The 13,995-nt window shown below is 37.0% G+C and overlaps 1 protein-coding gene across 2 annotated transcripts; it reads right to left on the bottom strand.

Moving 5' to 3' along the window:
• Positions 1-4,968: 4,968 nt before the first annotated feature.
• On the bottom strand, positions 4,969-12,413 carry atp6v1c2 (ATPase H+ transporting V1 subunit C2). Of its 2 annotated transcripts, XM_046856145.1 has the most exons (13): positions 12,285-12,413; positions 11,395-11,462; positions 10,809-10,900; positions 10,428-10,502; positions 10,171-10,265; positions 9,969-10,060; positions 9,189-9,287; positions 8,742-8,810; positions 8,260-8,352; positions 8,091-8,178; positions 6,484-6,581; positions 6,261-6,390; positions 4,969-5,734 (listed from the first exon to the last, which is right to left on the bottom strand). In XM_046856145.1, the coding sequence occupies exons 1-13, from the start codon at positions 12,411-12,413 to the stop codon at positions 5,639-5,641; spliced, it is 1,224 nt and encodes a 407-aa protein (XP_046712101.1). In that variant the 3' UTR covers positions 4,969-5,638. The 2 variants fall into 2 exon arrangements, with proteins under 2 accessions (XP_046712101.1, XP_046712102.1); XM_046856146.1 differs by lacking the exon at positions 8,742-8,810.
• Positions 12,414-13,995: the final 1,582 nt, after the last annotated feature.

The following is a 13,995-nucleotide window of genomic DNA, read 5'->3' as shown; positions in this document are numbered from 1 at the left end:
GATATAAATGCTTGTTTTTAAGAAAAAAAACATTACCTCTGTTATTTGCACTTGTTTCGAGTTTCCGTCAGCCCCTTTGGTTCCTCTTAAGGAAACAATGAAATACTGTTACATGTGTCATTTAGTTCATTTGTTTGATTGTTTATTTACTTATTTACCTCCCTACTCACTTAAATCCATGCACATTCTGCTCCAAATTAATGTTTTTCATTCTAATAATTAAACGTTTTCAAATAAACTGGATTTAGTTAATAACTGGTAGGTGTTAATAAATGCCATATTTTAGGAAGATTATCTGAATTCTGTACACAATGTTTGGTTATTGAATAGGGCAGTTCCCCAAATGTATAATTTGTTTGTTAAACATCCTTTATTTAAAATACTAAATGGACAGGTTGACCCAGAGCTATATCATGGTTAAACTATAGTCTTCTGCTCTTTTATGAATATATATATATATATATATATATATATATATATATATATATATATATATATATATATAAATAAAACTATAGTCAAATATGTCTATTAATCTAGTTTTCCATCATGAAATTCCGATTTCAAATATCGAAATCCTCACATCTCAGACTTTTATACAAACCATATAAATAAATAGAGTCATGCCTAGACCTGTATCATCATGCAGTACTGCATTTACACAGCAGTGCAAACACGATTTCTAGATACACAACACAATGTGTGAGTTTGAGGTACAAAAGGTTTATTGAAGTGCCACAAATGTAAAATGTAAATGTAAATGCTGCCCTCTAGTGGACACATACACTACTGCAAAATCTCTGTATGGTTCAACTTCTTCTTTCGGCTGCTCCCATTAGGGGTCGCCACAGCGGATCATCTGTCTTCATATTACTCTGTCTCTACATCTGCTTTTTTCAAACCAACTACCAGCATGTCTTCCTTCACCACATCCATAAACCTCCTCCTTGAACTTCCTCTTGTCCTCCTTACTGGCCTTCCTCTTTTACTCCTTCCTGGTGGCTCCATCCTCAGCATTTTCCTACCGATATACCCCATGTCCCTCCTCCACACATCCTCTCTCACTTTGAACCCAAAATGTCCTATATGCTTCGTATATGTCCCTCTAATAAACTCATATCTAATCCTTTACATCCTCATCACTCCCAAGAGTATCTCAATATCTTCAACTCCACCACCTCCAGCTCCACCTCCTGTCTTTTAGTCAATGCCACTGTCTCTAAACCATACAACATAGCTGGTCTCACCACAGTCCTATAAACCTTTCCTTTCACTCTTGCAGATACCATTTTATCACAAATCACTCCTGCCACTCTTCTCCTTCAACTCCACCCTGTCTGCTGCCTGCACTCTTTTCTTCACTTCTCTAACACCCTCTCCATTGCTTTGCACTGTTGACCCCAGGTACCTAAACTCATCCACCTTCTCCACCTCTTCTCCCTGCAACCCCACCACTCCACTGTCCTCCAATCCCATTCAAACACATGTACTCTGACTTACTCCTACTGACTTTTATTCCCCTTATCTCCTGTCCTGCACCACCCTCACATACTTCTCTGACACATTAGACTTCCTCATACAACACCACAACTCCTCTCTCGGCTCCCTGTTGTACACTTTCTCTTAATCCACAAACACACAATGCAACTTCTGACCTTCTCTATACTTCTCCATCAACATCCTCAAAGCAAATAATGCATCTGTGGTGCTCTTCCTCGGCATAAAACCATACTGTTGCTCACAGATGGTCACCTCTTCTCTCAGCCTGGCTTCCACTACTCTTTCCCATAACTTCATAGTGTGACTGATCAACTTAATTCCCCTGTAGTTACTGCTGGTCTGCACATCTCCCTTATTCTTAAAAACTGTTACCAGCACACTCCTTAGGCATCCTCTCACTATCCAAAATTTCGTTGAACAATCTGGTTAAAAACTCCACTGCCATCTCTACTAAACATCTCTATGCTTCTACCGGTATGTCATCTGGTCCAACCGACTTTCCACTCTTCATTCTCTTAATATCTGCTCTCACTTCCTCCTTACTAATCCTATCTTCCTGCTTCACCATCTCCACATCATCCAAACTTCTCTCACTCTAATTTTCCTCATTCATCAAATACTCTCTCTACCTTCTCAACACACTCTTCTCACTAGTCAACACATTTCCATCTGCATCCTTTATTGCTCTAACTTTCAGCACATCCATCCCTGCTCGATCCTTCTGCCTGGCCAATCGGTACAAATACTTTTCTCCTTCTTAGTGTCCAACTTCACATACAGCTCCTCATATGCCTTTTCTTTTGCTTTAGTCACATCCTCTTTACCTGCTGCCGCATCTCCTTTTACTCCTGCATACATTTCTCATCTTTCTGCTGATCCCAATTCTGTTTCTCCAACCTCTTTCTCCTTATGCTCTCCTGCACCTCCTCATTCCACCACGTCTCTTTGTCTTACTTTCTATTTCCAAATGTCACACAAAGTACCTTTCTAGCTGTCTCCCTTATCACTTCTGCAGTAGTTGCCCAATCATTCAGCACCTCTTCACCACCACCGAGCCCCCTGTCTGACCTCTTCCCTGAATCTCACACTACAGTCCTCCTCCTTCAGTTTCCACCATCTTAATCTTCTTTCAATCCTCACTCTCCTCCTCTTCTTCTTCACCTTCTTCCAAAACCATCCTACAGACACCATCCCATGTTGTCTAGCTACACTGTCCCCCCCATAGCAAAATCTACCACCATCTGCCCTTTCACATTTCTCTCCTTAAGGCCATACCTACCAATCACCTCCTCATCACCTCTGTTCCCTTCACCAACATGGCTATTAAAGTCTGCCCCAATTGACAAATGCGTCTAGTTTCAGTTTCAGAGACGTCTAATGTGAGGCATGGGATAGAAGGCTTGTACCGATGCTAGGGAGCGGTAAGGAATTAGTAACTGCCGCATGTTTAGGAAAAAACTCTTCACTTCAAGTTGAACACCCATGGCCTACATGCCATCGGATACTCTCAAAGCTCTCCTTTCAGAGTCACCCAAACTGTCCCTAATTAGGTGATAGCATCCCTTTACAGTGAGAGGCATATAAGAACCATACCTTTAATGTAATATGTATCAAGAAAGGCTGAATCGGCTGTGTGCTGGACTTAGTAGTAACTGCTTTAGAGTCTGAGGGTTTAATAGCTGAGACGTCACAGAAGGAAGATACAGTAGGTATGCATGCATCTTTGGTTTCAGCATAATCCATAGCATTGCGGAAAGCTGCAGCATTGTTGGGGGAGCAAAGAACCTTTACCTTATCCACAGCCACATTGACAAAAAGCTCAGACACAAACAAGTCATGTTTAATGTGTGTGCCTGCAGCTAGTATTAAAAGAGCCTCACACTAGTTCTCCTAACACCCATTCTTATAGTGTCTGTGCAATGTCTATGAGATCTTAACGATGTGAGTACATAAGGTATACCGAATGTTTTTGTCTGGGGTCACACATTTCTGGTTACCATGCCTTATTATCCAGTAGGGAAGGTTTAAGCTCAGTATATATAAGTATATATACTTGTCTGTTTTCTGGATTAAAATGAAGAAAAACATATGTGCCACTCTGTGTGCTGTGATTCTTCCCTGATCAGAAAAAGACACCACAAGCATCATAGATCACATTAAAATCCTCTCATAAAAATCTCATGATAAATATTGAACAGAAAGGTTATTAATTATTCCTTGGCCCTCTGAAGGGTAGGCAAAAGCAAAACATTTAGCAGGTGTGCTGTACCATTTGAATAAGTGACCCAGCCACCTAGACATCGTCTCACCCAGCAAATCAATCTGGAAAACCTTGGAAGTCTGAGCACATCTTCCTACTCAGTTTCTCAAGCCAGCCTTCTTCTTACAACATATACTTTTAATTGCTCTGTTTGTGACACATCCCATTGAATGGATTGAGCATTTATCACATTAGCAGTTGTTTTCAACAGAGTAGGCATGTACTTTTTCACAGCTTCTTTGCTTATCATCTAGCCAATTAAAAAAAAATCCGTTCTGGCTTGGAGAGAGTTAAATGGAACATTGCAGCTGCTCACAAATTTGTTTTTGGAGTTATGATAGTGGTGCTTTTGTGGTCGGCACATTCCTTGACCGGATTTGCATTCATCTTATTGCTCTCAGGCTTTTTCTTATCTCTATCTTGTAGTAGGAAAAATGCCACTGCCTGAACACCTGCACAGCTGCTTCCCAATTTTGATTCATTTAGCTAAAGCCAAGCTCTTTGTATAACTTAGCCTTTCGACACAATCTAAATAACAGTTGCCCTTGCTCCTTCTCAAAACCAAAAAATTATCAGCAAATGGCAAGGACACCTCACAGTGTGTAGAGGAAGCCTATCCAAAACCCATTGTAATTTAACACATTCAGTCATGAGAAATTCTGACTGAACTCTTATCTACCAAACTGATTCTCTCATCTAGCAAACCTTTTAATAGGATAACTGACTATTCCATACTGGCATATGATTCAGTCAGGATGCTGTCAAACAAGATTACAGACCAGATAGGTAATGATGCTGTCTGTCATCTAGGTCATCATAATACATGCATGGAGAACATCACTGTCCAACAGGACTCTCATAAAATAATTTTCAAAAACATAAAGCCACTAACTTCATTTCCCAAGAAACAAACAGCTTAATAAAGCACCTGCTCTCACACCCTACTTCATTGTTCTACAAGTTATGCAGTGTAGAACATTATTTTTTCTTTTTCTCTTTCCTTCTGACATACTGAAACCTTATACTAGCACAATGCCCTTGCATGTCTTTGTAAACCATTTAATTAATTGCAGAGGTAAGACACAGGAGTCCTGTCAACACATCAGTTTTATTTACAACCTTGTATGAACATTTCTGCTTTTGTACTGATATTCTAGCAAATACCAAATATATGACAAGATATATTATATTATATTACATTATTAGTATTAGGTAGTTTTTATCTTCCTGCCTTAGAACCTCTTATGATTAGTGATAACCCTGAGGCTCAATAGCTGCCCTTCTTAGACTAGCTTTCCTGTCCTGTGAAAAAGAAAGCAAAATGTATTACAGAACAGAAGGAAAGGCTTTGAAGTAATTAGGCTCATTGAATAGTCATGATAGGTGTGGCCTCGGACTGGTAGTGATTTTGAAAAAAGGATTACAGATGGCATTAACATAGTATAACCACTTGTGTTTAGACTTCACCTATCTTTACCAGATAAATAAAATATACTAGTGTACAATTTCTTTTTAAACATTGCATAGCGCCTTTTGAGGTTATTTACACTTATTTACACAATTAAACAATAAGCAGAATACAAAATGTACCCCAGCTACTCACAGAATAGATTAAAAGTTCTCATTTTCACTTTTCCGAGCAAGTAAAAATTCGGATCATCAATTGAGCTTCTTTTAAAAATGACTACACAGCAGGTGAGTGTTCATTCAAGCCTGTAAAGAAATCATTCCTTTTGTGTTTTACGTAGCTGTTTTAATTTTTTTTCCCATTATGTTAACCCTGTGAAGTCCTCCAGTGAAAAACCCGATAACACCCACTGAGTAGGTTTTGCCACATAGGCATGATGTATGAGTCTGTTTTGGTTTAGTCTTTGTCTGCTAGCTGGATTCCACTATGTTAATGCTGATTGGGTAATAGATGTAGGAATAGTATTCCTGTTGTCCTATGTTAACCTCTGCAAAGTCAAGTCCCAACTGGAAAAGAAAAAAAAACTGACATTAATAATCATGCAGCTGTCTGTGTAAATAAATTATTTGAAATTATTTAATAAAGATTTACATAAACTATGTGGACAAAAGCATTGGGACACCTGACTCCTCCAGTTATATGTGGTTCTACCCCCAAACTGTTACCACAAAATTACATTTTCCTCACTTTACTGGCCTTGTGGCTGAAATCTTCACAAGCACAATCCAAAATCTAGAGACATATCCTTCCTAGAAGAGTGAAAGTTTTTATAACAGAAAATGTCGACTAAATGTGGAATTGAATGTTTATAAAGCACATATGAATCTTATGATCATGTGTCCACAAACTTTTGTTTATATAATGTAAATTTCTTAATATAGTAAAGCTCTCTTTAAGGAAATATACTGTATTTCATAATATTCTACTTGTTTACTGGACAAGTTAATAATTTGTGCTAGAGTATATGGAAAATACCCATAGAACCATGCTAATGTAACTGATAATCATGATTGGTTGTGGTAAAACACTCACTTCCGATTTTCCTGTCATAGCCATTGGGTCCAGGTGTTTGAATACAGAATTGAGCTCCTCTCGTAACCGTTTTACATGCTTCTTCTGTGGCTGGAGCAGGAGAGTCTGGAAACTAACCGGCAGGCCATACCTAGCCCACAACACAACCATCGCAAATATAAATATAAATGAAATCATATAAATAGGAACAGGTCTATTACAGACTGTTAATCATAGATTTTACCTGAGGACTGACTCAACGAACACTCTGATAGCCTTAATGTGGATCCAGGCCACAAATACTTCATTAATATTCACCTTCAGCCAGCGCACAAAGACTCCCTGGTGATGGAAACAATTCTTACATAACATTTTTTTCTAATCTACAGTCATACATTCACTGGGCAGTTTAATAGGAACTGTTCTGCTCATTTATGCAACAGCCATAAAGTGAATAAATCACATTACCTTCTCTCACATCAGAATGGGGAAAATTATTATTTCAGATAAAAACATGATCAAAATGACCAGGTTGGTCTGATTATTTCAGAAACTGCAGATCTATTGGTCTCTACTTGCACAACACCTTAACGTTTATGGTGTTAAAAAACAAATTGTATTTTATGACATTCCAAGCTCTTTTCATTACTTATTCTTTTTCTTTCGATACAACTTATCTAACAGTTGCCCTTGCTCCCTCTAAAAACTGAGATTATAACCAAGGATGACTAAAACTCATCTGTTGAGGAAGCCTACCCAAATCCCTTACGATTCTGATTAGTAATTTCAATACTGTATAAAATATAACTAACTCATTCAGTACTGAACATTTTTGACTAAATTCCTATGTGTTTTGGTCATCTACCAAGTTCTTTGAGAAGATAACTCACTCATCCATGCAGGAAAAGGTTTGTCAAGACCACAGAAACAGGATCACAGGATCAGACCAGATAGGTCATCATCTGGGTCATTATAATACATGCAAGGAGAACATTACTCTCCTACAGGAGTCTCATAAAAAAAATGTTATTGCATGTGCAAGTCAAGAGAAGGCTAATGCAAATATAAACACTCTTTATAACCGTGTTGAGCAGAAAAGCATCTCAAAAAGCATAACATGCTGACTCTTGAGGTAAAAGGGCTAGAACAGCAGAAGGCCACATCAGATGTAATCCTGTCAGTCAATCCCAGAAATCTGGTAACAGTCCAGTAACAGACTCCCTGAAACTAGACAGTTGAAGACAAAGCTGAAGTAAAGTTTTTTCCAAAGTTTTTTCCAAAGTTTTTATTTTTTTTGCTGACAGGCATGGAGGTGATAGCTCAATGGTTAAGGCATTGGACTCTGGTCGCAAGCTTAAATCTCAGCGCTGCCACTGCTGGGCTTTTGAAAGCAAGGCAATTAACCATCACCTGCTCTGCATAAGGGCGTCTGCTAAATGCTATAACTGTAAAATTCAATATGACCTTCAGCTGTAGTTGACCATCCAACCCAATGTTTGATGAGTTGCACATTCTGAAAAGTCAATCTGTTTACTATGGCTGTAAAGAGTGATTATTTTAGTTTCAGTAAGTTTCCTGTCAACTTAAACGAGACTGGATAATATCCTTTAACAATCATTAAGTGTTTCATTATTTTGTACCTATTTATGTCTGGAGTCTGTTGTGAATGAAAATCTCACAGTAAAATGTCACTTAAATTACATTTTCTCCATACTGATGTTTGATATAACCAGTAATTGAAGTTCTTGGCCTGTATCTTATTTTTTTCAATTGTGTTGCTGCTGCTGCTGCATGAGTGGGCAATGAGTACACATCCTGTAGCTGTCTATTAAAATTTTCAATGTTACTCACATACTGGTCTTTCTTATCAATTTTGAGGCGTCGGATCTCCTGTTGTTGCTTCTCTGCTTCTTCTATGTTGAATTCTCGCACAACGAATCTATTGGGGACCGCAAACTGTTTGAGGTGTCAAAGATACCTTCTTCCTCAAATGTGTGTGTGATCAGGGATGATGGCTTACTTGTGCTTTTTAGCATTGGCTTTGAATTCGTTGACGGTGTTCTTGAATAGTGTCACTGTAAAAATACCAGCATCCTCTTCCTCCAACAGCTTCCTATGTCATGCAATGAAGATGTTTAAAGATGTATCACCAGGATATTGAACAGAGTAATTATTTTTCATTTTATTTTAATCTTTTACCATTTTAGGTCATTAATATCATTGCTACTCATTGTTGCAACAAAGCTACCAGCCTTACATAGTGAAAGAAGTCTGATCTCCTGAGGCTGACTGCTTAATGAGGATAAAGTAAAACAGGCTAATTAGAGCCAGTGAGATAGATATCAGTCATGCAGACCGAGGTGAGATGCTTGCTTTCAATCAGTAACTTTACACTAGGGTGAACTTAACCTGCTGACCCATGGCGAAAGGTGTACTGCGGCCATGACTGTCTGATTGGCTAGCTGAGCAAAAAATAAACAGGAATAATTGACAGGAAATAACCTGCTAGAGCGAGGAACCACAAATTTTGACATAGATTCGTAGGTGTTTTCCCACTGCCGAATGCACAGCCTGTAAAAAAGAGTTTCAGAGTCTATTGGTCACATACACACAATAGATGTGCTGTAATGCTTTTCATGTTTATTCACTGACAGAATTTAAAGTGGAATTTACTAGCAAGTAGGAAAAAAAAATTTAAATATAATATGCAAACACAGAGTGTGCAATACAATGCTGTGAATCAATAAGCTGAGTTATAATTGTAATAGCTAACATATAACAGTGTAATACTTGGATATTAAGGCGTGTAGGGGGGTGTAGGTGTGTACTCATGTATACTCATAGTTACATAAGAGTATGCAATTAAGACACTAAATTTGATCCAGATTAGATTTTTTTATAATAATTATTGACTGTAAACTAAATATCATGAAGCATTAACACACTAACCTAGGCACCACAACCAGTAAAGTGGTGAGATACTCAGAGTTGAGAACCAAGTCCTCCTTTTTCACAATGCCAGTCAACGGTCTAGTGTGCAGACTTTCCCTGTAGAGTGACAACAAAATTGACAAAAATATATGTTTTAAATGTATTTTGTTTAGGAAATACAAATTATAAATAAAAACTGCATCCCAAGGTTGATTGAAATCTAAAATAAAAACAGAGATGAATTTATATTTTTATACTCAATGTACAGTTTTTAGTATCTTATTAATTATTACTTTAAAATAATCAATTATTTTAATATTGATTATTATTGTAATTTAAGCAGCTAAATTGTTGAGCTTTCTTTCATTTAGACCATTGAGTATTTTTAATATGTTCACATTTTTAGAATTTGTATAAACCATAAAGTTTTGTTTAAGTAAAACTGATGGGATCAGCATGAGAAACATTCAAACCAACCCTGGCAACTGGGATCAAATATTGTATGTCACCTGTAGCATAAGTGATAACAACAACTAACATGTTTCATGGACACTGTACAAAATTCAATTATTTTAATATTTTAAATTTAACCAGTTAAAAAAAGTGACATTCTTGCATGTAACAGTTGTGGTATACGTGCAAATAAGATGTTTTGGGCATAGTGTTGTTAAAAGTATAATCAGCTTTATGGTAGTAACAGTAACTCCAGGCAGCATCATACAGTATGACCCTGGATTTAATTATTTTCTGAAAACAGTACACCTCATCATGTTTTATTTCTCTAAAAAGAGAACTTACTCTGCTTTTTTGTCAAGGGATTGCAGTTTGAGTTTCACCTCATTGAACGCAGCATTACGAGACTTCATCTCCGTCTCGACCTGGGCCACTTGCTGACACACACACATGCAGCCACCAACACAGATACGCACACATGAATATTAATATGCTAGAGAGCCGTTCTCTCAGCATCGTGCGTGTGAGGTCTGTGTGGGATGTATACCTTGAAGATAAGGTCATAGAGTGTTTTCAGCGGGAGGGCGGTGGCATATTTGGCTCTGTCCCACTGGAACTTTGTTGTGTATGTAGTCATATTCACTGCAATATCAGACAAAATGTGAAGATGGTTTTCAATGCATTTCACAGCTCATGTAAAAAGAATAGAAACACAGTATGCTAGTTAAGTCCTGAAACACTTCCATTTAATACATACAGCAAAATAAATGTACAAAATACTCTCTAAAGTGCTCAGTAGCATACCTCTCAAGGCTTGAAAAAACATTTTCTTTGGTGACTGTGAAACTTTCTGAAATGCCTTTGGCTCTGGTGAGAAATCTATAAATTTTGACATAATAAAAATACGAATAGAATAAATAATAATAATAATACAGTACAAGCATGTATAAAATGTAATATGGTTTTATGTAAATTGGTAGAGACGTCTATTCTTATACATAACTAGCACAATAACTATGCTGTGCTATACACAGGTAACAGTATCTTTGGGCTGGTCAAGCCGAGAAGAGTGGAAACTGCCACCTGCTGTGTCTGCTCTTAGCTAATGATCTCGTCCTGTTGAATATGGGGGCTCATTAGTTTAGCACTAAGAGTGGAAAGTGACTGTGCCATATATCGATATACCTCCATTAGCCAGCGCATTCTCCATGAGCTTGTCACTGGATTCGGATTGTTCCATGAGATCTGCCATACACTGAGTCGTTTTTCGGAGCACACTGTAAGTCAGAGACAAAGTGTTCAGGGGTCTTATGTTAGGGGTCGATATGACATTTAAAGACATAATTCACCCATAATCAGTGCAAGACAGATATTTTTACTGACCGTAAAATGCTTTATTTGGTTTTTAAAAAATACCCAATAAAAACAAATTTATGATACAATGGCTTTGTTTTTTTTTTCTAAATTGCAAGTTCTAAAACTGCACCAAAAATTATTATTACTGCCCAGAACCTAATTTTGACTGAGGTTAAGAGGACTGTGGTTGTGAAATGGAGAAAAGATGGAAAAACTCAGCGCTCAGTTTCCACAACACAAGGACGCACGGAACATTTTGAAGTAGCACCTGAAACAAGAGCCTGCTGGATTGAGTGTCTCCTCTATCGATAATTGCGATACAGTTGCTCGTGAATTTTCCCACAGACAACACAAGGAGGCCAGATGGATATGCATTAGGAATAAACAATAATCGATGGAATAACCTCTGGCTTACCCTTCTGTGTAGGAGTCCAGTCTGGAGAGGTCATCAGACACACTAAGCAACACATCCAGTGAACCTACCTGGTAAAACACAACATGTTTAGAGGTGTACTCTCTATATAAGGTGCTTTAACAGTGCCCTACCTGAGAACGTTATGTATAAGTATGACCATATTTCAATATTCAATTACATCTAAAGGGTAATAAGGTTTTTGGCACTGCCTGGTGTAAGTGGTTGAACATCAGTCAAAATGATTTGCAAGACTATTGTAAAAGACAGAAACATGAGCAAGACAACCCAACACACTTGACCTCTAAAATGCATTATGCACTTATGACCCTGAGCTGCCATACTACACAGGTCTTCTGCATGTACATACAGGAGGACTCTAAATTAATTAAATAAAATTAAAACTAAATGAAAAAAAAATCTAAACTTATATTCCAATGATTGATCTGACAAATAAAATCGGACAAGCACAAATCCCATCACCTCTCTCTCTCTCTCTCTCTCTCTCTCTCTCTCTCTCTCTCTCTCTCTCTCTCTCAAGTTTATAATCAGATATAAACATGCTTTATTGCTATGATTATAGTATGGTTTTGCTTGCTGTGTACTATGTAATAAATAAATAAATATACATATATAAATATACATACATAAACATGCAAATATATAAATAAATTCACATAAATAAATGAACACATAAGTCAGCAGCAATACTTCAATATATACGATATGTATAACAGGAAAATTTAAATATTAAGACATTTGTACAGTTGATACATTTGTAAAGTGTAAGAATATAATCTCTCTCTCTCTCTCTCTCTCTCTCTCTCTCTCTCTCTGTCTGCTTCAGCAGGCATTTTCAGTCAGGTCATTATGCAAACTCCACTCTTCCATACCTTCAGCTCTGGGATGTGAAATCTGAAGTAGTTTCCCAGGCTGGCTTTGTTCGTGGCCCTTTTAAGCTTTTCCAGAGACTGTGAACTGATTTTGTCCGTTGGAACTGCAATCAGCCAGAACTCTGCCATGCCTCCCTCACCAACTTTCCAAATGTGGGCCCTCTTCACACTTCAAAAGCTGTGATAAGAGACGTTCATTACAACCACTGAAAGTCATTACTAAGAAACTTGTCAGCTTTACAAAGGCATCGTAAGATTATATGTCACCTCTGATTTCAACTGACTTCACTGTCTGGAAGGGTTGTGTTTCCAGCACTGGAAAAAAAATTCTAACAAACAACTCTCAGCCAGTCAATACAGATATAAGTTTATTCCTTACCTAGCAGCACATATAAATCATTACTCACCATATTTGGCCATGTTTTGGCATTGATTCTAGCATCATTTCAGCCTACAACTGACATTTAAGCTTTAATTGTTTTTTTATATATATATATATATATATATATATATATATATATATATATATATATATATATATATATATATACATATTAAATGTGGGGTTTTTTTATTTCACATGAACTACATTAAGATGCTAAAGCTACAGCTTAAATCATCCAAATATGTACAAAGTTCAACCATTAGTACTGGTTTTACTATTTTTACTGATGTATGGTCGATGAATGTTTTAATTTATAGTTTTCTTCAACGGTATAAATAAATAAGAAACAGATTGCATCTCAACATAGTAATAAAATGTAGAAGCTCATAGAAAGGATCATTTTAATGATCTTAACCTACAGCAATGGACAGTAGTCTATAGTTTATCATACACAATACAGTTCAGCAGCTAGTTTAAATAAAAAATTCATGATTCATTTAAGGCTGAAAATTTCCATGACATCTGCAATGACATTTGAAAAGAATAATTCCATTAATAATAAGAATTTCCTTTTAGGAAGGAGTGATTGCATGCCAGTAATGCCTTACAGCCTTGTGTGTACTGTTTTATTAAATAAAGAATTATATATAAAATAAAACCTAAACCATTTCTTAAGCAGAAATTAAATCCTTTGGGTTTGAGAGAAGCGTGCATGAGGTGTAATTGTTCCTACCTTACAGTAAAGGTGTCCATAGTAAGGCCTGGTCCATATGGAGTTTTAGTGCTTTAGTGTCCTGGCCATTACAGACTGGGCTCAAATAGAGCAGCTCCTCACACACTTAACTGCACAGGAAAAATCCTCTCACCTGTCACACACTCTGAACACTGTCATCACCAGAGTGGGCCAGGTAGGATCGGCTGACGTCATTTCCTTATTAATGACGTAACAATCCTAGCACCATGGTTTGTCTTGGCATGAGTTTAAATGTATTTATGACTTTTTATGTATTTTTTTTCTTTTTTGTCTTGCATTGTATTACATGAAATAAGTATAAAATGAATGTTATATACATTTCATTACACTTTGAGTCATTAGACTAATTGTAGTCGCAAGTACCGGTGCTATGAGCGTAGAAATGTGACCCCGCCCCCACGATTATGACGTCACGGTGATCCGTGAGGCTGCCGTTTACAGTTACTTATGTTTAGTCAAATCAAGTTTTGTTTTGCACAAAATGCAATAATTATTGGCAAACTTTTTTTTTTTTTTACTTTGATACATCAGATATTTTTGTATCAATATGCACACAATTTTATTGTTTTTTT

This window comes from Silurus meridionalis, chromosome 8 (assembly GCF_014805685.1).
Source record: "Silurus meridionalis isolate SWU-2019-XX chromosome 8, ASM1480568v1, whole genome shotgun sequence".
NCBI lineage: Eukaryota > Metazoa > Chordata > Actinopteri > Siluriformes > Siluridae > Silurus > Silurus meridionalis.
This window is presented reverse-complemented; position numbering and strand designations above follow the sequence as displayed.